This window comes from Myotis brandtii, unplaced genomic scaffold, assembly GCF_000412655.1.
Source record: "Myotis brandtii unplaced genomic scaffold, ASM41265v1 scaffold813, whole genome shotgun sequence".
In the NCBI taxonomy this organism is placed as follows: domain Eukaryota; kingdom Metazoa; phylum Chordata; class Mammalia; order Chiroptera; family Vespertilionidae; genus Myotis; species Myotis brandtii.
The window spans coordinates 2,820,717-2,846,942 of record NW_005371287.1 but is presented as its reverse complement, the minus strand read 5'-3'; the positions used below and the strand labels follow the sequence as shown (position 1 = coordinate 2,846,942).

Sequence of the window (26,226 nt, the reverse complement as noted above, 5' to 3'; positions counted from 1 at the left end):
TGAAATATGGCACACTCTCTCTCAGAGAAGTTTTTCTTAACTGCAAAGGTGGTTCACTTCCACCAGGCACTCAACTCTGGGGGACAGGTACTGTGGTCAGGCAGGAAAAGGTCATTTCTGAAGACAGTGAATGCCGGCCAGATCTTTATGGTTTTGGCATTTGCTTGCTTTATTCTCTATCCATTTTCATTGTCTTCCTTTCATTCACTTTAATTCCTCACGCATTCATAGCAGTTATAGCACTTACTCACCAACAGTGAATGTTGAGCTGTCAATTTTATCTTTTCACCCCTCGATGCCTTTGTGCAGTTCCTCCCACCCTCTCCTCTAGGTGGTCCCACTGTTGCAAACTTTACAGAATGCAATTGCCATGTCTCCCACAGTCTGATTTTCCGTGGTACTGTGGACGTGTAGTGTCCTGTTCGTATTTTGATGTTATGGTTTATTTCCTGAGTCTTTTTGTTTGAGTTATTCATGTCTTAATTCTATCTCTGCCTCTACTTATCACTATGCACAAAGTCCACCACACAGAAATCATATCACAAATGCCTATTAATGAAATAAGTAAAATTTGACTCCAGTTTAGATATTTTTTTTAAATCATTAGGATTTTTACAAATAAGCTATTAAAAATTAGTTTTTCTTTGTAAAGATCTAAAGTATTTGTAATATTCAGAAATAGTTTTAAATTATTTTTTATCCTTCTCTATCCAGTGAATTGGAGGATGAGGTTGAAAATAAGAAGGCCCAGATATTAAATTTTCAGCAACATTTGTCTGCCCTTGAAAAGGATATTAAACGCAATGAAGAATTTCTTAGAAGGTACCAACTACGACATAAAGAATTAAAGGTAAAAAACATATATGCATCATTTTGTTTTCTCATCTTGTCACTTCTAAGCTGTTTTTAAAATTCTACCATTTATTTAGTTAAGCCCCTATACAGTCTTAAAAGAGCTTTTTACATATGTGGGTTTTACCTATCAGTATTTACATTGTTAAAAATTAAAACAAAATTTAACTGTATTTATTAGTTCACTTAAAAATTATAAACTCATTGTTTGTTAACATACTAACATTTTTATGAAAAATAACTTTTCCAAATACCAAAGCTATTTAGTGAGAAGATTGACATTTTTATATTTTTGTAGTAAATTTGTATTTCTGGCTTAATAAAACTCAACTGAATTATCAAGTCACCTTCTGCAATCAATCTGTTGCAATAAGTACACGTCACCGAGTTATAAACCTCCTGAGCACTTATGAGAAATAATAGTAAAAACGGTGAATAATGTCTTAGTGTTTTTATGAGAATAGTTTTGACCTCATGAATCTCTGCAAGTTTCAGAGGCATCCAGGCAGTACTTGAATTGTACTCTGAAGACCCCTGGATTAGAATAATCTTTCCACAAGTTGAGTCTGTATATTTTAGAATATTTTCTCTATGAATTCAACATTATCATCATTTTAAATGCAAAGATGGAGTACTTACATCTTTTTTGTGTGGGAATGGGTCACCAGTGAGGGTAATATGGCAGACTTGGTAATGTAACTTACTTTGGTTCATTTAATACTAATATGTCTCTTTTATTAAATACAGAATCCTTCTGTAACACAGAGTACAACATCATGGATTAATATAGCCTTTATTTTTATTTTTAATTTATTTTTATATTACTAAAATTAAAATACTTTCTTTCAGATGAAAATAAGAAAAAGTATTTCTGAAATTCAGGAACTTGAGAATATAGAAGAACACCAGTCTGTAGATATTGCAACCTTGGTAAGAGTCTTTTCCTCAAATTATAAAGGACAAAACTATCATTTAGTTTAACAGTATCTACTCAGCTTTTTTTAAAATCCTTTTACTTAAGGCTGCTTTTTATGATTGTCTCCATTTACAGGTAAGATAGAAACTACCTCATGTATAGCCTTCAAGTTCCTTATTGTTTTGTCTGTATAACTTGCATGAATAATAATTGATTTTGTCATCTACTACATGAAGAAAACTTTATCAAAGCTTAATTGTGCTCTTAAAATCAAACAGTGGCACTTTAAACCATGCTGCCTAGCATAGTATTTTTCAGAGTGAATCAGTATCAATATTAATGGGTACCTTTTAGTCAGTTACGCTTGTTCTCTTTGCATTGTTTCTTTTTCCCAAGTTAATAGTTTTCATTTTAATTGACCACATATTTATTATTCTGTATTTTTTTCAGGCAGCTGTTTATGATATTCAGCTTAGCTTCTCTGAGTTACAGTAAACAATGGATTAGATAGCTTGCAGAATCTTGTTAAAAGAAGTATTACTTAGTGTCTGTGCTGTACATCATATAAACTGCTGAGGGATATACAGCACGTGGAACTCTACTCGAATGAGAATTTGTCTTCATTTTTTATTAGTAATCTTGTTTCCCACATTTTATTTGTCTGCTTTAACTCCTTTTATTGATAGATTAAGTTTCTTTTATATATATTTTTTTATTGATTTCAGAGAGGAAAGAGAGAGGGAGAGAGAAACATCAGTGATGAGAGAGAATCATTGATCGGCTGCCTCCTGCACGCCCCTTACTGGGGATCTTGCCCGCAACCCCGGGCATGTGCCCTTGACTGGAATCGAACCCAGGACCCTTCAGTCCACAGGCCAGTGCGCTATCCACTGAGAAAACTGGCTAGGGTGATAGACTAAGTTTCTTGAAGATATGTAATATGTCTTGTTTATTTTTGTTTACTCAACATCTAACACATTGTCTGGCACAAGGTAGATATTTATACCAGTATGTACTATATTGTGAAAGAAAAGTAAGTGGGTAGAATAAAAGTTATTCCTTTTGATTATGACCTCAAGCACAATATAGTTTTAACTTGTGTTCTAAATAGTATCTCTTACTATTATAGTATCTGAGAGTGTGAAAATGCCCTAGTAGTCTTTGAATTTGTCTTTTATCTGATTTGCCTATAGCGTGTAGTGTCTTCTCTCTTAGAATTGTTTGTACTACTTTTCTATCTGATAACAAAGTATTTTAATTAACTCCATATGCTCTGTAAATGTAATCAGGAAGATGAAGCTCAAGAAAATAAAATGAAAATGAAAATGGTTGAGAAAAGTATGGAACAACAAAAAGAAAATATGGAATATCTTAAAAGTCTGAAAGTAGAAGCAGAAAACAAGTATGATGCGATTAAACTGAAAGTTAACCAGCTAGCAGAGCTAGCAGATCCACTTAAGGTATGTATTATTATTATTTTATGATATATGTATCTTAGGTGTTAACTTTATATCTACAGTGTACTCACTAGATATTGTCCTAACATAATTTATGTTTAAACGTTAATATAACCACATAAAAATAGAATGTAAACCAAATTTTCATCCTTAGATCAATTAGAATAAAATGCTTCTGCTCATGCTTTTATGAGAATAAATTGGCAAGTTTTTGTTTGTCCCAGAAGATTATAGCACCCCGCCCTCTTTATTTTCTGATTTATTTTTATTTATTTTTTTTTTAGAGCTAGAGCCAGGGACATCTTGTCTGTCTGCACTGTTTCTGTGCTTGCCTGTTCTGTTGTCCCACTTTCCTTCAATAACTCAAGCCAACTTGAAATAAAGTGCTACTCAGTTCCTGTTTATTGGCATGTCCCAGTTACGTTCCAGCTTGAATTCAGTTTATTTATTTTTTTTTAACAGATGCTTTTTAAAACCAAATTTAGGAAAACAATTATTCAACAATTAAATTGTGTAAATTTTTCCAAGTTGTTTATTAGGTTAGTTATTAATATTTTATTGTCATCATTTTTATGAATAGCTCAATTATTTTCAGGACTTTTATTTATAAGACACTGGGAAGAATGAATAGGATATTTTCAGAGGGGTGGGGTATCTGAGATATCACGCTAACATATCCTTTTTATTTTCCAGGAAAATTAATTGCCCTCTGTATATTAAAATGTGTCTAGATATTTTTAAAGTTTAAAAGAATTTGCATGCATAAAAATTTTTATTGTAATTTTGTTTATTGAAAAATTTTAAAAATGTAATTTTAAAAGAGTTGAGAGAATAGTAGAGGAATTTAGAGGTTTTGCTGCATAGAAATAGCTTCCCCCTATTTGTGGTAGATTTCTCTGTAGTTACTATCCCTGGAGCTGAGATTTCTGTCTGCCATTATAACCTAAGATGGATCAATTGAGGTGGGCAAAGGTGGGGATTGAGAATGGAAAGAGACTTTGCTTGGGGTGATAGGTGCATGATTCAGTGTGCAGGTGATATTTTATTGGGTTGTACACTTGAAACCTGTATGGTTTTGTGAACCAATGTCACCCCAATAAATTCAATAAAAAATAAATAAAATTATGACTGAGAAACTGAGAAAAAAGAAAAGAAAATAGGAAAATAGACTAACTAAGAAGAATATATAGTTTAAATATTAAATTGTAAAGTTGTGAGGAAGGAAAATGTACTAAAGGTAACACTGAGAAATACAAATAAGAGAGTAGTTGCCACAGGAAATAAGAATTAAGAAGATAAAGCCTAAGACAAAAAAGAAAACGAAATTCCTTTTTAAAAGAAGAAAAAGAATAAAATAAATATGAAAATTATCAAGAATAGACAAGGTAGAATTCAGAGAAATAAATTCAGGAATTAGAGCAGTAAAATTACAACAAAGGTAAGGTTAAAATATTTTTTTTAATGGGTGAAGGATTGGACAGAGTGACAAAATCAAAATGATGAAATATGGTAAAACGATATAGGGAAAGAAAGCACCTAAATTATTTATCCCAGAAGACTTAAAATTAAAAACAAGAAATGATGAAGAGTAAGCTGTGTTCTGTTCTTTTAGGGACCTCTAAGCTAAAGCAACTCCTGGAATTGGGAGTCCATAAATAAGTCCAAGAGCAGAAAAATATGGGCAGAAGGCAGTAAGAATTCTTGGTCTTAGCTCTTTGCCTTGGCTGCAAATAACTGAAAGCTAGGAGGTGAGTCCTTCAGTTAACCTGCATGCAAACAGCTAGTAGCCAAGAGGTTTTCCTTCACAGTGTCACATCACATAGCCGTCAGTAACAAGAGGACCAAGAGGACTTGGCTAACAAAATAATTCCTGAGAAACTGCAGTCACTTGTTAAACATTAGCAGCTTCTAGACATAATGCTTGCTGTTAGGACATTTGTTCATTTTGTGACAGGGGTGGTAAAGAGTAGAATACTCTGTTTAAACATGCAGTCATTGAAATCTTGGCATGGGGAATACTTTTCTCACAAGATTTCATGTTTTATAGTTTTTTAAAACCTCATAATGAACGTAGGTTTATATGAAACAAGAAGCAATCTTTCCGATGGTGCTGAATAAAATTCGTTGTTTAGGCATCCAAGAGAATAAGGTTTTTCAATGATTCTGTCCTTTCTAGCATCTCAGTCTATTTTCTAAAGGCTGTAACTTCTTGCGGGTGGAAACTCTACAGCAAGCATGTCAAACTGAAAGGCTAATAACATGGGCCAAATAAATGAGGCATGCAGCCCAAGGGCCGCGAGTTTGACATGCTTACTCTACAGGTTAAGGGCTGCATCATAGTTTCATTTTAGACCTATCCCATCCTAGGCCTCACCCCCAAACCAAGATGAATGTATTAATTTGCTTTTATTATCTCTAGTTCTTCATTTCGCCATCAAATTAAATGAAATTAAAAGAAATGCTCTCTTGCTTTCCTTTTAGTTTTAAATCTCATAGCACCCAGGACATATATTTATTAAATATACAAGGACAAATCAGACAGCCATGGTAAATGTTGAGAAAGGGATATTAACATCTGTAGGTCTTTTCCTATTATTTTACGCTGCAGGTCTTTCCCTTTCTCAGGTTGCTAGGAGGGAAGATTAACCAGCACAAATGTGTCCTTGTGTGTTTTATCCCTTCTGTTCCCTAACACTGAATTGATTCCCTAAAGCAAATGGGGCCTATTTATTTTGACAGCTTCTACCAAAAATGATTAGAAAACTTAGTTCTGTTTTTAGAAGACAAGCATTCTATTTCATAAACTGTTCCCATTCCTAATTGTAATCTCTCCTGCTACACACATTGCACCCAGTTTCTTTTATTGTTTGATATAAATGAGCAGTTTATCTTCATCCTTCATGTAACAATGATTTTTAATAGAACTCTTTTATAAGAGCAATATGTTATCAAATGTCTATCATGGGTGATATTTCCATTAATATGAACAAGCTGCAATAAATTGTATTCTTAGGTTAGAAAATAGCCCAATTCCTCCATTATGTGAGGTAAATATTTTCCATGTTTAGATACCTCTTCCTTTTGCGGATACCTCCATATATTGTCCCGTGTGATGCTGTTATTGCTGCTCTGGTTTGTATTTGTTTCTTTCTCTGTTTATAACTAACTCTTGAGACTGAACATGATAATCATAGTGTCAACGAGCAATGCTAGGCTCAAAAAACAAGCAAACAAATTAACTAAAATATAACGTGGTTCTTAAATCAGCCTTTTGAAAACAGTGTTATTGAGATATAAGTGACATGCATTAAATACACATATAAGTGTATGAGTTCATAAATTTTGACATGTATATACCTGTAAAACCTCACAATCAGAAAAAAGAACAATCCTTCATGCTCAAAGTTTCCTCGTGCCCCTTTGTAATCTGTCCCTCCCTGCGCCCTGCCCCCGTCCCCAGACAGCCATCAGTCTGCTTTCTACACTGTAGCCTGCACATTTTCTAGAATTACATGCAATGGAATCACACATTATATACTCTCACTTTTTTGTGATATGACCTTTTTCAGAACCTAACATACTGTCTAGCAGATAATGTATACACTGTTTATAGTTTAAAAGAAAAAGTGAGTGAATGGAATACAAGTTACTCTTTCTGATTATTGTAATCATCCATATTTTTACCTGAATCAATAATTCATTTCTTCTTATTGCCAAGTAGCATTCCATTGTGTTTGATATACCACAATTTGTTTCATTTACTGATTGATGGACATGGGTTTCCAGGTTGGGGCTATTACAAATAAAGCTGCTCTAAACGTTTGTATATCAAACCAAAAGAACAAGTCCTCTGAGATTCTAAACTTATTTTGGTGCTTCTTAAATCAAGAGCTATTTAAAAGATTGAGATTCGGGGATTCCAGACCTAAAATAAAATATCCAGAGGTGGAGTCTAGAAGTCTATATATTTTGTAAAAACATCCAAATCAGTGGTAATGTAGATCATTATTTGAGAAGCCACCATAATGAATGTCTTTATGCATATGTCATCCAAGCCTTTCACCAGGCTAATGTGGCTTCCCACCAAACTACGCTGTTTACCAAAATAAAGTTGAAAGCACCATGTATATGGAGACTTCATATAAGAGTTTAAATATAATCATGTGACTCCTCATTTCTATTCAGACACATCCGGTATGAACTCTAACACTTGTGTCTTGAAGCAACACAGTCCTATCCACTTTATGGAGTTGTCAGTTAGTTTTATAGCTACGCTGGTAATTTAAAAAAAACAAAACAATGTTTGCTTTAGAAATTATTTTGGCTTTCTTCAAACAGGATGAATTAAACATTGCTGATTCCGAAGTAGATACCCAAAAACGAGGGAAGCGGCATTATGAAGAAAAACAAAAAGAACACTTGAATACTTTAAATAAAAAGAAACGAGAACTGGATATGAAAGAAAAAGAACTAGAGGTTATCATTTTTTATTTTATGTTTTTGTTTACAACCTTAGTCCTAATTCCCAAAGTGCGTTTTTCTTAATATCCTGTTTTCAAACATACAAGTTGTCGGATGAGTATCTGTTTCCTATAAAGTAACAGCTGTTTTGGTGAATTAAGAGAAGGAGGCTTAGGGACTCTCTGAGTGTGGGGACTTAAATAGACCAACACGAAGAGGACTTTAGGCAGGACTGCGACAGTCTGGCGTCTGAAAGGGAATGGTACTCCCTCCAAGCTAATCTAGCTCCTTACAGGCCTAGTGTGGCAAGTAGATAGCAGCTTTATGTCAGAAAATCCATCTCTGCCTCTGAGTAGTTGGGGCCGGGCTTGGCTGGACTGGGCTGGGCTGGGCTGGGCTGGGCTGCAATTCCACTCCTGCTTGCTGGACACCCATGCTGACAGCTGTGAGCAGCAGCCCTGTTTTTGGAGATTAGTTGAAAGCAACTTCGGTCTAACTAGAAGAGATGGATCTCAACTTTGCCTTTATGTATCTTGAGAAAGGACTGAGACTCTAATCCATTGCCTTACTTATTCAAGACTTACACCAAATGTTGTAAATACAAAATAAGTACTATGTGTGAAAGTGCTTTGAGTTTTTTAATATTTTATAAACATGAGGGTCTTTTTGTTTGCATTTCAATACTATTTGGTGTTCAGAGTCCATCCTAAAATACACAGAAAGCTATGTCTGACCTCAGTGCCCTGCATGCCAGACTTTTCATAACTGCTACTTGAAATTTGTTTCATTAGGAACTTACGGAGGTCTTACAAATTATTAAAGATGTGAACAGTAGTGTAATTTTCTCTTGAAGATTTATAGTGACTGTACTATATTCTCAATATAAAGCTTAGAGAAATAACATTGATACCAAATGCATTCAAAATACATTTTGTAAACATAAGTTTAGAATTTTACTTTGCCTATTTTGGCATTAGTAATACAATGAATTGTTATCTCAAAGAAGAGTTTTAATGACATTAAAAATCTGTCTTAGGAGAAAATGTCACAAGCAAGACAAATCTGCCCAGAACGGATAGAAGTGAAAAAGTCCGCATCGATTCTAGATAAAGAAATTAATAGATTAAGACAAAAGATCCAGGCAGAACATGCTAGTCATGGAGATCGAGAGGAAATAATGAGGTAAGTGGTTGGTAGCTTTTCTACTTGATTATGTTATCCGTATATATTTTCAACACAAAAAATAAATGTTTAAATATAAATCTTAAATTTGGATCAAATATTGCCATAGCATATAGTTTATAGCTAAACTAGTCTTTCATATGTGTATGTTAATAATAAACTAACTTTGCCTTGGCCGGGTTGCTCAATTGGTTGGAGCGTCATCCCACACACCAAAAAGGTTTTGGGTTCAATCCCCAGTTGGGGCATGTATGGGAGGCAACTGATCAATGTTTCTCACATCAATGTTTCTCTCTCTCTCTCTCTCTCTCTCTCTCTCTCTCTCTCTCCCTCCCTCCTGTCTCTCTCTCCAAGTCAATAAAAAAATAATATAAACTAACTTTTTTCTTCTGAATTATTACAGAATATTTGCGTATAAATGTTATCTTTATACCTATAAGGTTCATATAGACATGAAATTATTCAGCTTCACAAGTAATCAAAGAAATGCAAATCAGAATAATTAGAAGCCATTTTCACATACACGAAGATGGAAAAAACTTCATGTCGGTTAGATCTCAGTGAAATGGATGTTTTTATACTAGGTAAAAATGGAAGTTCCAATGTAGTTAGAGCACAGGTTCTGAAGCAAAAGTACCTCGGTTTGAATTGCTCTTCTATTATCTTAGATTTCAGCAGATTATCCAGTGTCTCTGAACCTTAAATTTTCTCATCTGTAAAATAGATGTAATTATAGTATTCCCCTTAAAGGGTTATTGTGAAGATTAAATGAGATCATAATAGGCAGAATATATAGGATACATAGTATGTTAAATATTAGTGTTTCTGAACAACATTAAGGCAGTTTATATCAAATGCCCTCAAAAATTTGTTTGGCCAAGTAATTTTGTTGTTATAATCCAAAATGAGAAAAATAATTTTGCTTGGATATGTTTATTGCAGTATTATTTATAACAGTGAAAAATTAGAACCATGTGCAACTATAGGATGATGATTAAATTGTAGTAGAAGATTGTAACTGTGCACTTTTGAAGAACTTTTCCTATTTAAGAAAAGGCTGGAGACGGGAGCCATCTCAATTCTATTTTCAAAAGCATTGGAAAACAAAAATAGTAAAGTTTTTCTTTAAAATAGTTTTTAAAAAATACAATGTAAAAAGACCCTCCAAAAATTTACTTCCTCTTTTTACTTTTTTTTCTTTTATCTTATTAAATGTGCTCTCAGTGTTTCTATATACAAATATAAGGTAATGTGACTGCTTTTTATCATTTCAGATATAAAAGATAGCACATTATATAAACTCTTTTGCAGATTATTTTCTTTGATTTAATGATATACAGTGTTTTGGATATTTTTTTTATTGTTTTAGAGTATTCAACCACCTATTGATGGATAGTTGAGTTTTAATTGAATCTTTTGCTATTATATATAGTGGTACATAATAAGTAGTTTTGTACATGTGTCATGTTATTCAGGTTTATTTTGTGTGTGTGTATGTGTGTGTGGTTTTTTGGTTTTTTTTTTTTTTAGGAAAAAATTTCGTTTTGACAGATTCCCCTTTCTGGGGATTGTATTTAATTTGCATTCCCATCAGCAGTGTATTAGAGGGCTTGTTCCCAATAGCCTAAACAGTGTGATCATCTTGTATGGTTTTTGCCGATGGGTAGATTTCCCCCCCAAAAAAACAAACCTTGTTATAATTTTTATTTGCATTTCACTTATATTAAGTGCTATTGAACATTTTTTTCTTGTCTTAACAACTGTTTATTTTTTGTTCTGTGCACTTTTTATGTATTTTTTCATTGTCCTGTGGATAATTTGGGTGTAAGGTGAGGAATGTATTTTATCTTTTTCCAAATGGCCCTGCAGCCATTTGAAAAGTTGTTTGTCCTCAAATTGTTTCCTTAAGAATGGCTACATGAATGATATTTTTGCATATTCATAATTATTTGTCTTAACTTTGAATTGAAGACTAGTTTACCCTAATGTAAAATCCCCTGTCTCTTGAGTATCTGTGATAGTCTACGAAGTCCTGTAGCTTGTCCAGAATGTCAGACTCCGTGATCCTTTCACTTGGTACACAGCGTGCTTTTTCAGTCTGGAGATTCAAGTCTTATTTATTAAACGTTTTCTTGTGTTTACTTTTTAAAATATTTTCTGTTCAGTTTTCTTTTTGAGGTCTTCATCCTATATAACAAAAGGCTAATATGCAAATAGACCAAACTGCAGAACGACTGGTCACTATGATTCACACTGACCACCAGGGGGCAGACACTCAGCACAGGAGCTGCCCCCCATGGTCAGTGCACTCCCATGAGGGAGCGCCCCTCAGCCGGAAGACGGGCACAGCAGTGGTGGCAGGAGCCTCTGCCACCTCTGCAGCAGCGCTAAGGACCCTTCGGGGAGCGGACCTAAGCTGGCAGTCAGACATCCCCCTAGGGGTCCCATACTGCAAGAGGGTGCAGGCTGGGTTGAGGACGACCCTCCCCCTCCGCCCCCCAGTGCACGAATGTTATGCACTGGGCCTCTAGTTTATACATATGTTAGATAGTCTTTGTCTTCTCTTATATATTTTGTCCAACCCTTTTATATGTTTTTCCCCCAATTTCTTTCCTTTTCTCCTTTCTATTCTCTGTGTTCCTCAGTGTGCTCCCACATTGGTGTCTGTCACTGAGGGAAATATTTATTGCCTTCCAGTGTAATCCCTTTACGTTTAGAAGATGTATATTCTCTAAGGTCTGCCACTCTGGGCCCCACTTTCCTCTGTGCTTTCTCTGCCTTCTCTAGGGCTGGACTTTGTTCCTGCCCAGCCTGCTAACCACTCTTCCCGGTCAGGGCAGCACCTGCTCCTCCTGGTAGTGGATTGTGTTTACAACTCTGTGAAATCTGCTAGTTCTGGGTCCTCAGCACTCCCTGGTCTTCCCCATGAAATATATTTGAGATTTTACTTTTTTATGTTTCTTTGAATGGCCTTTATTTACTTAATATTTTGTTCATAAAATAGGCAGTACCAAGAAGCAAAAGAAACCTATCTTGATCTGGATACTAAAGTAAAGACTTTAAAAAGGTTTATTAAATTACTGGAAGAAATAATGACCCATAGATTCAAAACATACCAACAATTTAGAAGGTAAGTGCATTAAAAAATATATTATCACATATGCATTTTTTTATTTTTCTTTGTTTCCACTTATCCCTTATAATTATTAAATTAAATTAAAAGAACTTTACATGATTCAGTTAGTGAAGAGCTGCCAGTGCTTACCTTGTCAGCTGGTGCTCACAGTCCTATAATTTAATTAGAGAATTACGGATTTGAGTGAGCCTTTATAGCAGCTGTCCAACTTTTCCACTCCATCAGGTATCCATCCTTTCTAGATCATTCACAGGTGGCTGGTCACTGGCTGCTTAAAGTGCCCTTTGAAGGGTAGCTCATTGGTCCTGAGGCAGCCTCTTTCACTCTTGGACATCGCACGTTTTTGAGGGATGCATGTTTTTGACGGGACCTGCTGAGTCAATATTCAGTTGATTTACCCTGATCAACAAGAATGGTGTGGCTTGTAGCTTGATGGATGCTGCTTTGTTACAGCTATCTCCAGAACCTACTGCAGTACCTGAAACAGAGTAGGAACTTGGTATATATTAGTTGCGTGAATTAATACAGGATTAGGGAAACTGGATATTATTAATGTACCCGGAAATGTACAGACTCGCATGGATAAATTGACCCCAATGAAAGTCACAAGCAACAAATAAAGCAGAGGACAGTTTAAAGGTAGGGATAACCCTTGGTGTGCTTGGACCCAAGGCAGCCCTGGTCTTTACATGAACCTTCTGTTTTCCCCGGAAGCAATCCCTCAGTCATGTGCTTTTTCCCTGCCTTTATACCCCAAACTCTATTAGTCTTAAGAATTTTTTAAAAATGTATCTAGCTCTACCACATACGTGGAAATTCAGATGAAGCCATAACAAGAAATAGGCTTTTACATGAGTGACCATATTCCTGAACTAAACTAAAACTTTGTTTCCCTTTTATAAGCATATGTTGTTAAGGCTTAAATAGGGTTTATTTTTATCCTTTTGAGGCTGCTTTTAAGTTTTGTTTGGTGGGACCAGAGCAGCCTTTAGTCGAGTACTAATTTTTTTCTACCTGTGAAGCAGGTTCTGAGTACTGTACTGATATCTTGTAACTTAAAAGGTTTCCACTCGGGCCAGGGGGAATGTGAACTGCTCCTGGCTGTGGGTGTCTTCATGAATTACTTGTGCTTCTTTCGAATGTTTCTCCCCCAGTGAGTGGTATCCTCACACCTGATGAGTAGAATGCTCAGGGAGACCCGAGGCACCCTCTCCAGGTCCTCTCGAGTTCTCTCGGTGCTGTGCTTTCCTCTGCAGACTCTGCCTTGTGAACCGGAGGCTCCTTGGCCTCCAAGGACTTCCAGCTCCACTTAGTTTTTCACCCTCTTCCTTTTACTCTTCCATAAGTTGTCATTTAAGGAGATATATTCACTGTGAGGTGATATCATTCTGCAGATGTTTGTGGTAAAAATGTAGAGACAAGCGAAATATAAAGATCGGGAGAAAATCACCTAAAATTGCACCTATAAAATGGCCCACCAGTGTTAACATTTTAGCATATTTTTATCTGGTCTTACATGCTGGTTAAAGATCATGCTGAATATACTCTGTATCTTTATATTCTTCTTAATGTGTCCAATTTTTTATTTCAAGGTGTTTGACTTTACGATGCAAATTGTACTTTGACAACTTATTATCTCAGAGGGCCTATTGTGGAAAAATGAATTTTGACCACAAGAATGAAACTCTTACTATATCAGTAAGTATCTTAACTTTACATGTTAATTATTAGGAGATGCTTTGTCAAAGTGTTGAACAGTAAATTGACCTTATTGGCTAAAGCTGCTGTTGTAGCTTTTTTAATTAAAAAAAAAAAAATCTCCCCCAGACAACTACATTATTTTCTTCTGATGATAATTAGGAATTTTATTTCAGTGACACATAGTTACCTTCTCTTTCTACTCCATTGGTTTCTTTCTTGAAATTATGTGGGACATTATAGAAGGTCCATTTTCTCTGGTCTCACTATAGGAAGCCAAGAAAGAATTTTCTCAAAGAATGTTCTAGCCCATGTAATAGTTTGTACTACTTATTTCTGAAGGTGTACCTAGATCTGATCTCTCTTGAGAAAGAAAGCTGCCACATTCAACTCTGTGGAGTCTGTCTTTATGTGTTCTCTCATAGTCACATGCGTTGAAAGAAAGAGTGCAGGGCAAGAGCAGCTATCCACTCAAATAATGGGAGAAAACTTTCAAATACTCATTTACTACTTCTAGTTGCCATAAATTTTATATGCCCATGTTAATACTTAGAATAAGTAATAATTTGCAATACATATATAAAACAAAGGACTCATATCTAAAAATTTTAAGTAATAATAATAATTACGAAAAAGAATGATAACACATGTAAAAATGATCAAAAGGCTTAAACAACAACTTCATAAAGTGTCCAGATGGCAAATAAGCACATGAAAAAGTGCCCAGTATCATTAGTCATCGGAGAAATACAAATTTATATCACAACTTACTATCACATCACCATTAGTGTGCCTAAAATGAACAAGACTGATAATATCTTGTGTTGGTGAGGATATAGACTAAGAACTCTCATTCCCAGCCAGTGGGACTATAACTTGGTAGAACTAATTTGGAAACCCGTCTGCCACTGTCTGTTAAAGCAGTTCCACTCTTCAGAAACTGGCAAAATTCATTTATGTGGTTAAAGTCAAAATAATGGTTACCTTTTGGGGATTGCTAGTGACGGAGAGAACACAGAATTTGCAGAGATGCCAGAAATGCCGTCTTGATCTGAGTGGTGGTTACTCTGTGTGTGTATATGTGTTTGTATAAAAATTATTTGCACTAAACACTTCAGTTTTGTTCCTTACTGTATGTAATTTACACTCTAATAATAAAAAAAAAGAGTAAAAGAGCAAAGTGTTCGGAGTGTTTAGGTAATTTATCCCCAGAGCTGACTATACAAGACAAGTGCAGCTAGATTTTCTGACGTTGTCATCCCTGTTATTCTGAAGAACATTATTGCTTTAAGAATCTAGTCATCTGCCCTGGCTGGTTTGCTCAGTTGGTTGGAGCATCATCCTATACACCAAAGGGTTTCGGGTTTGATTCCCAGTCAAGGCACACAACTAGGTTGTGGGTTTGATGCCTAGTCAGGGCTCATATGGGAGACAGCTGATCAATGTTTCTCTGTCTCTCCCCCTTTCTCTCTCTTTATAAATAAACAAACAAACAAACAAACAAACAAACATATCCTTAGGTGAGTATTAAGGAAAAAAAAGGAATCTAGTCGTTTTTCAAAAAAGGGAAATTGATACCAATGTCCCATGATAAGTTAGTAATAGATAAGAAGTAAACTTTAGATCTCCATGATTCATCCAGGGCTTCATTCATTAGATTGATACCAAATGCAGTTTTGGACAAAAGATTACATCCTGTTACTTAGTTCTTACTTTCATATGTGTGTTTTTGTGTGTTTATTTGGTTTGGCTATGTTAATGTTGCTTTTTCATTTGGATTTTCATGGAGGATTCAGATTTACAGATGATATATGTAAAATTTCAGTGTATGTTTAAATTCAGAATATTTTGTAACCCTTAGATGATTAAAAAATAAATGAATGCTCACTTGAGAGCTTCATAATTTTTCAGATAGCAGCTTGGAAAATATGTGAATCCATGTGTGATTAACCTTCATGATGTAGAACTGGTTGGTGCTGCCTTTTCACCTTGTGTAGCATATTTGTGCAAGTGGAATTCTGTCAGAATGGAGTGACTTCTAATGTTCAGTATACTATCTTCTCAGGCAATTGTGACAGTGTGCTGTTCATTTATTAATTGCTAGTTTATTGTTCCCATGAGCCCTTATTTATTAAAGGGGGATTTTTTAAAAGAGATTTTATGAATTTCAATTCATTGCTGTTACTTTCTTTGGCCGGTCTGAGCCTGTTTAAGTCGGTCCTATGTCTTTTTGACATTCAGTAATTACATTTAAAGCAACATAACCACTAGATGTCACTGGAATTCAAGTAACAAAAGTTATCTTGGCACTTAGAAATGTTTGAAAAAAGAAATAAAACAGTCCCATTTACAATAGCATCAAAAACAGTAAAATACTTCAGAGAAAATTTAACGAGGAGGTGAAAGATCTGTCCACTGAAAACTATAATGCATTGATGAAAGAAATTGAAGAAGACACAGATAAATGGAAAGATATCCGGTGTTCATGGATCAAAAGAATTAGTATTGTTAAAATGTACATACTTCCCAAAGCCTGATTAGATTTAACTCAGTCCCTATCAAGATTCCAATGGCATTGCTTACAGAAGTAGAAAGCACAACCCTAAAATTTGTGTGGAATCGTAAAAGACCCTGAATAGCCAAAGCAATCTTGAGAAAAAAGAACAAATCTGGAAGCAGTCACGCCTCTTGATTACTACAACTTTTCACACCGTTTGAAATCTTCTCTAAGAAGAAAACATAGGGAGAAAGCTCCTTGATGTTGGTCTTAGCAATGATTGTTTGGATTTGACACCAGAAGCACAAGCTTTGGGTATATATCCAAAGGAAATGAAATGAAATCACACCTGCACCCCCATGTTCATTGCAGCATTATCTAAAATAGCCTAGACATGGATACAACCTAAGTGTCCACCAAGAGATGAATGTGTAAAGAAAATGTGATACTCTCTCTCTCTCTCTCTCTCTCTCTCTCTCTCTCTCTCTCACACACACACACACACACACACACACACACACACGGGAATATCATTTAGCCATAAAAAGGAGAGGAAATTGACATCCAGGCAACAACATGGATGAAGCTCAGGGCATTATGTTAATTAAAGTAAGTCACACAGAGAAAGACAAATACTGTCTGGTATAAGTTATGTAGAATCTAAAAGAGCCAAACTTCGTGGAAGCAGTAGAATGGTGGGTGCCAGGTGTAGGGCGTGGGGGAAGCAGGTGGTCACGGGGCCCAGGCTATCCAAGATGAGTAGGTTCTTCCCTATGTTGTCTTCTACAAGTTGTATGGTTTCAGGTCTTCAGGGGACTATGAAAGTGCCAGAATGACTAGTTCACAGTATTTTCGTTACTAACATTTGGCTCACATTGGCATTTTTATCATCAAGCCTTTGGAATTGTGGTATGTTGGATCTCATTACAGTGAGAAAATGCTTTCAATTTTTTTTTTCTCACAATAAAACAAAAACCACTGTTATACGTAGCTCATTGTTTTACTGTAAAATATTTTAAATGGAATAGATGTCATTTCCACTTGACTAAATGACTTTAGTCTCTTTTATTATTTTTAACTGTAAACCCATTCTTTCTCATGTGAGGCAGCCTTTTTATAAAGAATTTAATAATGCCTTTTTCTACACCTTTTTTTCCCGTTGACTCATTCAAGGTGCAGCCTGGAGAGGGGAACAGAGCGGCTTTCAACGACATGCGAGCCTTATCCGGAGGCGAGCGCTCCTTCTCCACCGTGTGCTTCATTCTTTCTCTGTGGTCCATTGCTGAGTCTCCCTTCAGATGCCTGGATGAGTTTGATGTCTACATGGTAGTGTTACATTTTAAATTCTCCAGTTTGGGGGGTGGGGTGGTGGACGTGTGTTTTGTATGGAAGCGATTCTCTCTTTAGTTTTACCCGAACTAGGAAAGCTCCGGCCCCGACACTGCAGTCCGTGTTAGTGGAAGGAAGAACTGAAGAGCTGCAGTTCTCTCCCTGCTACGATGTGGCAGCTCCAGAGAACCCGTCCTGATTTCCTCCTCTTTCCCAGCGGGACCTCCCTCCTCTCCACCAGATGGACCTCCTGTAGCCTCTTCCCTAGTGTATTTCCGTCTTTCATTGGAACAGAAAGTCCAAAGCAGTTAGCTTACGCTTTCCTTCCTTCACAGCCCCTCAAAGAGCCATATAATATATGACACAAGGGTGATTTTGAAGTCTAAAAACCCAAGATTGAGACCAATTACCCAAATGACTTTGGGCCAAGTAGTTATCCTTTTCAGGCCTCAATGTCTTCATCTATAAAATAAAGCTATTAATCTTCCTTGCCTCATAGGGTTATAGTGAGGCTCCAGTGGGGTCTTGCTTGGTGCACATAGTAAGTTCTCCCAGATTATCTCTGAGTCATTCTCTTTACTTATTCATGCCCCGTTCTTTCCTAAATCCACTGCAGTCTGAGTTTAGACTGACTATTCTAGCAAAACTGGTTTAGCCAAATCATAAACAAACTTCCAGTCGTACTTTAATTCTTTTAGTATTTGTCACCACAGGCCTATCCTCCATGTGTCTCAGAATGTGTCTTCTCACTGGTTTCCACCTCCCTCACATTGCCTCATTATATATTTTATATTATGTATTGCATGTACCATTACACTAGTATTTTAACTGTATGTATTTTCCTTTCCATTGCTGTCCCTCTTATGTCTGAATCTCCCACCAAATTGTAATCCTTTTGAGGTCATATTTCTACCTTCTAATGCCTAGCCCAGTGATGGCGAACCTATGACACGCGAACTCATTTTTTTGGTTGATTTTTCTTTGTTAAATGGCATTTAAGTATATAAAATAAATATCAAAAATATAAATCTTTGTATTACTATGGTTGCAAATATCAAAACATTTCTATATGTGACACAGCACCAGAGTTAAGTTAGGATTTTTCGAAATTCTGACACGCTGAGCTCAAAAGGTTCGCCATCACTGGCCTAGCCCATAGGAAGCATTTAGAAAATGCTTATTCATGAATCAGAATTTATACTTGGTGAGTGCTATGTAATCTTTCAAGTGACACCCCCCCCAAAAAACATTGTTGATGATTAGTTAGAAATTCCTCTGAGAATTGGCTTTGAAACTAATTCACAAATCTTAGAAGGCAATTATTCTTTCATGCATTGTTTTTGTCCCAAATACAATTTTTTTTTTCTTTTCTACAGTTTTACATATGTCTCCTTTTTCCCCAATTGACACCCCCCCGCCCCAATACCATTTTGCAGTCCAGTCCTATGACCCATCTTATGTCATATTTAACTCAGGACAACTTCTTTCTCTTTCACAAACTAAGAGGGTCTTAATCAGGATGGCATTTTGCCCCATTAAAATTATTCAGAAAAATGCACCCAGGTTCTGAGAACCAATCCAAAGAAGCAAATATTTTTTTGGTGCGTTGACAGCTTTGTCATTAAATGATAGGCCACACCGGGGCGTTGTTTGGAAAGGACAGCGTTCCATTTGTGCAAGCTCTGGTTATTTTTGTTCACTTTATGTGAGATTACTTTGCAGATATTCCTGATGGAAGAGTTTGTATCATATGAGCCACTGAGCAGTGTAGGCGGGATGTGGGTCCCCTGTCTGCCTCCAAAGCCCATGTTCTGAGCCATCAGGCTGCACCGCACACGCCGTTTCCAGGATTCCTTTTAAAATGCATCCTCCATCTGTCTCGGCTTCCAGCTCTCGGGTGGGAGGGCTGCTTGGATTGTTTTTCTTTTCTGTTATTTAACTCAGAAAATGTAAGCACAGTTTAATTCATTTCATTTCAAAACCTGTTATAACTAAACATTCTTTTTCTATACACCGATGCACTGTTTATATTAAAGATTTAATTGAGAAATTGGTCTGTGAATTCAAATTGGTTCACATTGTACAAATTGTAGAAGATGAAGGGGGCAGGCAGAGTTTTTAAAGCACCTTAATCATTGAGGGAAAATTTGAGAGACGTAATATGTTTGCACTAGTCACTTTTGATACTGTTCTCCTGAGTGACTATTACTGTACAAATTAGATTCATTCTGGAATAGTTAGTTGTGTCTTTTGAGTGCTTATAAACACGTTTACTGCAGAAATTACATGGAAGAGAGATGTACTCAGTTGTTTTCCCTGAGAGTTTTGGACATTATCTTCCCTAAGCTTGGCATCAGAGATAAGGTAATGGATGATTCGTGGATAAAAATCCAGGGGGTTGCAGTAGCCGGCAGATTACTGTGTTCCCAAGAATTTGATTGACATGCCGCGACCCTGACTTCTGCTTCTTCTCCAGGACATGGTGAACCGGAGAATCGCAATGGACATGATACTCAAAATGGCAGATTCCCAGCGCTTCAGACAATTCATCTTGCTTACGCCTCAGAGCATGAGGTAACTTAAAAGTCTGCTCTGAATATATGTGTCAAGTGTATAAAATGGGGAGAAGTCTTTTATAATCTCAATTTTTAAAAAAAATATTTTTATTGATTTCAGAGAGGGAGGGAGAGGGAGAGAGATAGAAACATCAATGATGGAGAGAACCATTGACCGGCTGCCTCCTGCACGCCCCCCACTGGGGATCGAGCCCGCAACTCGGACATGTGCCCCTGACCGGAATCGAACCCGGGACCCTTCAGTCCATAGGCCAAGGCTCTATCCACTGAGCGAAACCAGCTAGGGCTATAATCTCGATTTTTAAAGTGCAAATGCTTAAATGACCATTAAAAGGAAAAATTAGCCTCTATACCAGTTCTGGAGATTTAAGATAATTTTTTCTTTGTAGATATTTAAAATTTTGTGTTTATCATCTCCCATAACAGAAGCAGGTTGATTTGAATGTGATTATTGACTTGTTACTGTTTCTATTTTGAATCTGCTCCTCTGTGTTTATTATGACCAATTAGTGCAGCGGTTCTCAACCTGTGGGTCGTGACACCTTTGGGGGTCGAACGACCCTTTCACAGGGGTCGCCTAAGACCATCGGAAAACACATATTGAATATATAATTACATATTGTTTTTGTGATTAATCACTATGCTTTAATTATGTTCAATTTGTAACAATGAAAATACATCCTGCATATCAGATATTTACATTACGATTCTCATAACTAGCAAAATTACAGCTATGAAGTAGCAACGAAAATAATTTTATGGTTGGGGGTCACCACAACATGAGGAACTGTATTAAAGGGTCTCGGCATTAGAAAGGTTGAGAACCACTGAACTAGTGTTGCAGTAGTTGTAGTAATTCCATTTAGACTAAAAAAACATTCATGATTTCCTGGTCTTGGCCCCCCCCCCCCCGCCCCCTCCCGTCAGTTACAAGTGCAGTTACATTCCTTCCCAATAGAGAGCGCTCCTCTGCTGCAGTCAGCCTCTGCTGGGTGCCTGCTGGGTACCAGGCTCCCTGTCGCTTAGAGCCCATATTCTCTCTCTAAAGTGGTCGCTTTGGTGGGGATTTAAATTTGTGACTGGAAATATCAGGTAACCCCTTTCCAGCTAGATAAGAACAAGAGTAAGAAATAGTTGGTATATAAATCTCCCTCATTTTATTTTTCTGCCAAACTGAAAACCCATAGCATTTAGCAGGAAGTTGATTTTTTTAAATGAAAACAAATTATTTCCTTATTGCAAATCATATTTCTTCTGGAACTTCAGATAGTAGCCATACCTCCCTGCTGTAAATATATGTTGACAGATAACAGCCATTTAGATTTATATTTTCATGAGAAGGAGGAGAATTTTCTTGTAATGTGAAAACGTTTTCTTGGAAATGTGAGTAATTAATTTTACTTCCTCTAGCTCACTTCCATCAAGTAAGCTGATTAGAATTCTTCGAATGTCTGATCCTGAAAGAGGGCAGATGATACTGCCTTTCCGACCCGTGGGTCAAGAGGAAGAAGAAAACGGAAGTTGATCGTCTTCGTGCTGAAAGCTCTGTAAAGGGAAAAGAATTCAGGACTCTTTGATGTAATAAAATGGAACTGAAGATATTCTGAAATAAAAGAGATTCCTTTGTATAGATGACCACAATAAAATATGTAAATAACCTGGAAAACCAGCCACAACCAGCAATTTAAAATTACTCTTACTTTACTTGGAGAAAATCAGTTTCATAGTACTGGTTTTAAATCCGTTTACGTTTGTTTGTTTATTTGTTTCATTTTGTTTTATTTTCAACCATCTACTTTTATAGATTCTTTTTCAGAAGTAAAATTTTGTACATATGTATATGTACATATCTGTTTCATTTGGGTTCATTTCTATAGAATTTGTAAGAATGAAAATAAACGTTTTGATTCCCTGATTATATTTAGTCCTGCTTCTTTTCCAGAATATTACATTCTCATCATTTGTTTCTGCTTTATTTATGAAAAGAACCACTCAGTCTGCTGAAGAATTTGTCTTTTGTGCGTGTCCCAAATATCCACAGGGCCCACTTCCTTCTGCTGCTGCTTCATGACTCACAATTGCGGGTGTGCGCGTGTGTGTGTGTGTGTGTGTGTGTGTGTTTTGTCTGTCATAGTGTTGGACACATGGTAGGTCCATGAAGATTGCTATGAAAGCATTGCCCAGAGGCTGACTTAACCAATTGCCCTTCCAAGGAGCCTCCGCAGCTCCTCAAACCACCCCCACCCCCCACCCCCACCCTCACTCTGGGAAGGGAGTATGGGGAGGCACTTACTGACCCTTTCCCATCTCTCCCTGCCCCCACTTTGGACCACATAGCTCCGGGGTTAAGGACACCATGATATTCTATTAGCACTTGGGGTGGAAGTTCGGTTTTATCAGTGTTTGTGGTACGGTTTGCTTGCCTCAGTTTCTGTTGAATGGATAAATAAATTATTAGGCAGTGGTCTCTGTCTTATTTAATAACCCTACGGCAAAGAAAAAGTGTGTTTAGGAAAAAAGCACTCAATAAGCAATGAATAATATAGCACTGCACTGTGATACTGTACTGCCTACATGTGGCAAATTAAAGTTAAATAATTAAAATGAAAAATAGTTCCTCAGTCACACTGGCCACATGTAGCTGGTGGGGACATGCACGTTCCCATCACCAAGGAAGCTCTGTTGGACGGCACTGTAGGAAGGAACTGAACTGCTCTAGACATGTTCTGGAAATGCAAACCTGCCTTTAGAGTCCTTTGTTTTCAATTTTAATTATTGATTTGAGAGAGAGAGAGAAACATTGATGAGAGAGAGACATCGATTATCTGCCTCCAGCACACCCCGCCCCTACTGGGGATCTAGCCCACAACCCGAGCATGTGCCCTGACCTGAAATCCAACCTGGAACCTCTTGGTTGGTAGGTCGATGTTCAAACACTGAGCCACACCAGCCAGGCGAGCCGTTAGAGCTCTTGATGGAATCTTTTCTGCCTCCCTTCCTGGAGCTAAGAAGGTCAGAGTGTTCCATCCTGATAAAGAACAGATAGTGTTCTTTTGGTTTGGAAAGACCTCTTTTGGAGGACATTTCCAGCCTGCTGAATGCGCCCTCCAGCTTGTGTAGAACATAATGTGTTGTTAGCACCAGAGTCACATTGAGATACATTTTATTTTCATATGAGCATTTTTTTAAGGATGAAAAAGTTGTGTTTTCTGTAAACATTACATATGAAATTGTCCCTCTTTTGAGGGCCAGAATGAAGTTGGAAGGTTGCTTTTCCCCTTTTGTTGTCATTAATTCCTCGAATTCCAGAGATGTCTGTTTAAGGGCTAGATTTGGTAAGTAGTAGCTAGCTGACCCTTGATAATTATAAACATCTGTTTCACATCTAAAATTATGAAATAAAAATTCAGGGAAAAAGTCAAATGTTATAAATTTATTTGGGACCTCTACCGCCACCTTTTCGGAAGCCTTTGAAAACTCAAGCAGAAATCAATACACTTTTTTTTGTCACTTTCAATAAATAATATCTTTGTGTATATATATAGATAGATATACTTAATGAGTCATTTATCAGGATTTTTAAGTTTTATACTGCATTAATTCCAAAACAGCTTTTTCCAGATTGGTAGGATGCAAATGAGGTAAGAGTGAAGGCAACCCTAAAAGGCATGCAAATGTAGTACATTTATATTCACTGGTAAGACAAGCTCTTGTGTGTGGACCACATGGAAGAATCAAGAAACCCTGTGTGTGTCTGTCCAGTACTATTTTACAGGAAAATGGTGACACAGCTTATAATAAGTTACATTACCATAGCGAGGGGGATGGGGGGGGGTTTCTCAGTGCTACTGACATTATGTAATCAAGGAGACACAAGCATTAGCAAAACATGAATGAGAAGTCATAGAACTATTAGTTGCACATTTCTGGCCAGGCTTTGGAGAAGGAGGGTTGGTTATGAAATAATATTACACATATTACATTGTGGCAGGTTGTTTTATAATATATGCTTTTTAAAATTCATTAGCAAATGACATTCTCATGCACACAAGTGTTTCAAACACAAGAAGCAAGTCCATGTATAGGTAGTCCAAGCAATGTGTGTGTGTGTGTGTGTGTGTGTGTGTGTGTGTGTGTGTGTGTGTGAGAGAGAGAGAGAGAGAGAGAGATAGCTGCAGATTGAATGGAACATTGAAACTTATGCAGTCCATAGCGTTGACCTCAGCTCATTTCTGAATGTCACACTGCAGAAGTAGTACAATGGAAGGGTCGCTCTTGGCCGCTTCTTTGAACTCATCCAGTGTAATCTGGTCGTCTTTGTTCTTATCCATCTTGCTGAAAATCTTGTCTACCCGCTGCTCGGGCGTGAGGCCATCCTCATTCATTTTCATCATGATCACAGTGCCCACCATTTTGTAGATAGCCTGCAGAAAACCAGAAGGTTCTATGATAGGATCAACAACTCCAGTTTACTTCAAAGACCTCTTTAAATGCTTTAAATACGAGAGTGATATACTCAGATATGTGTGAGTCTCAGGACCTCTTGGGTAGAGAAGAACTTTGGATGGTTGCCAGCTTTCTGGCTGGAGGAAATGGGTAGAAAGAGTAGCTCAGTGGTGAGATCAAGAACCATGGGTTCGGGTTGGTCAGGGAGGAAAATGATGGCTTCTGTTTTAAACACCGAGTTTGAAGTGTTGGCGATGGTCAGCATGCCCTAGCCCTTGGTGAATTGGGAAAACATGGAATGTGGTCTCAACTGATCAGGAACTTAGAGTAGCTTAAGATAATCACACAACATGGACCACTACCATTTAGCCCTGAAAGAAGTCAGTGTAAGGAGCACTGTGGATTGGGGACTGTATTCGTCAATTAGAGCTAGAGCAACAAGACTCCAATTGTTCCATTCATCAGACACAGTTCTCAAGGTGGCAGTTTCCTCGGTAGAAACAATGTTTTTCTTAGAAAAGTGTCTTAAAGAAATAAATGCCCATCTATACAAAGACTTGCAGGTCGGAGCCAAAAAGTGGAAGCAATTGGTAAACAGATGAACAGGTATGACGTATTTTACACTACAATTGAATACTATTTATGCATGAAAAATGAATGTGATAAATCCCACAACAGAGATAAAAAGGAAGCCAGGGACAGAGGGCCACACACATGCTTACATTGTTCGGTTCCATTGACATGACATGTACAGAAGGACAGTATTTTGCTGAGCCGCCTGGAGGTGGCAACAGGTGGGCAGAGACCTTACTAGCTGGGACGGGAGGATGACAATGCAAAATTGGATTATGCTGATGGCTGCACACTTTGCTACGTTTACTGAAAACCACTTAATTGTGCCTTAAAATGGCTGAAGTTATGGACTATAAATTATGACTCAATAAAGTCTTTTTTCAATGCCAATTGGAGGAGCCGCAGTGGCATCTCATGCTCCCAGGGAAGCTGGTGGGAGGAACAGGGCGAGTCCAGCAGTGCAGAGCTAAGCCAGGCGGGAAGCAGTCCTGTAACATCCTCCGCGCCCAGTAGGCCCACGTTGTGTAAGAGCTCAGAGCGTGCGGGGCTGGTTCAATGCCACCTCAGTGGGCAGCGCCAGCCGCTGAGATCTGGACTTTTCCCCGCCCTGCGCTGGAGTGGGGGGCGGGGTAGGAGAATCCAGGGCCTGGCCTGTCACTAGCAGGGCTCCCGGGAGGAAGGAGCCGCCCTAGACCTATTCCAAGGAAGCAGGGCCCAGACCCGGGGTCTGCCCGGTGCCCCACAGCCCCGGCCGCCCGAGGGCCCGCGCTCACCTCGATGATCTCCAGCATCTCCACGCGCGTGATCTTGCCGTCGCCGTCCAGGTCGTACATGTTGAAGGCCCAGTTCAGCTTCTGCTCGAAGCTGCCCCTGGACGTGATGGACAGGGCGCAGATGAACTCTCGGAAGTCGATGGTGCCGTCCCCGTTCTTGTCGAAGGTGCGGAAGGCGTGCTGGGCGAACTTGGAGGCGTCCCCGTAAGGGAAGAACTGCAAAGCGGAACGGACACGGTCAGGGGGGCGCAGGGAGAGAACCAGCCCGTCTAGGCTGAGTCTGAGCCCCTACAGACAGAGAGGCCGCGGCACACGGGTGGTCTCAGGCTA

General features: G+C 37.7%; 2 protein-coding genes across 4 annotated transcripts in view; one reads left to right on the top strand and one right to left on the bottom strand.

Moving 5' to 3' along the window:
• Positions 1–22,022, top strand: part of SMC6 (structural maintenance of chromosomes 6) — a 52,531-nt gene extending 30,509 nt beyond the window's left edge. For all 3 annotated transcript variants that reach the window (XM_014531592.1, XM_014531593.1, XM_005884079.2), the window contains 10 exons: positions 715–850; positions 1,702–1,782; positions 3,058–3,228; positions 7,564–7,701; positions 8,723–8,868; positions 11,873–11,998; positions 13,597–13,702; positions 17,373–17,525; positions 20,005–20,102; positions 21,515–22,022. In XM_014531592.1, the coding sequence (XP_014387078.1) occupies positions 715–850; positions 1,702–1,782; positions 3,058–3,228; positions 7,564–7,701; positions 8,723–8,868; positions 11,873–11,998; positions 13,597–13,702; positions 17,373–17,525; positions 20,005–20,102; positions 21,515–21,629 (1,270 nt within the window). In that variant the 3' untranslated portion in view covers positions 21,630–22,022. The remainder of the gene's footprint in view (positions 1–714; positions 851–1,701; positions 1,783–3,057; positions 3,229–7,563; positions 7,702–8,722; positions 8,869–11,872; positions 11,999–13,596; positions 13,703–17,372; positions 17,526–20,004; positions 20,103–21,514) is intronic.
• A 1,487-nt stretch (positions 22,023–23,509) lies between these two features.
• VSNL1 (visinin-like 1) overlaps positions 23,510–26,226 on the bottom strand; it is a 73,193-nt gene continuing 70,476 nt past the window's right edge. The window contains exons 3-4 of the mRNA XM_005884078.2: positions 25,897–26,112; positions 23,510–24,528 (exon numbers count right to left, since the gene is read on the bottom strand). Coding sequence (XP_005884140.1) covers positions 24,331–24,528; positions 25,897–26,112 — 414 coding nt within the window. The 3' untranslated portion in view covers positions 23,510–24,330. The remainder of the gene's footprint in view (positions 24,529–25,896; positions 26,113–26,226) is intronic.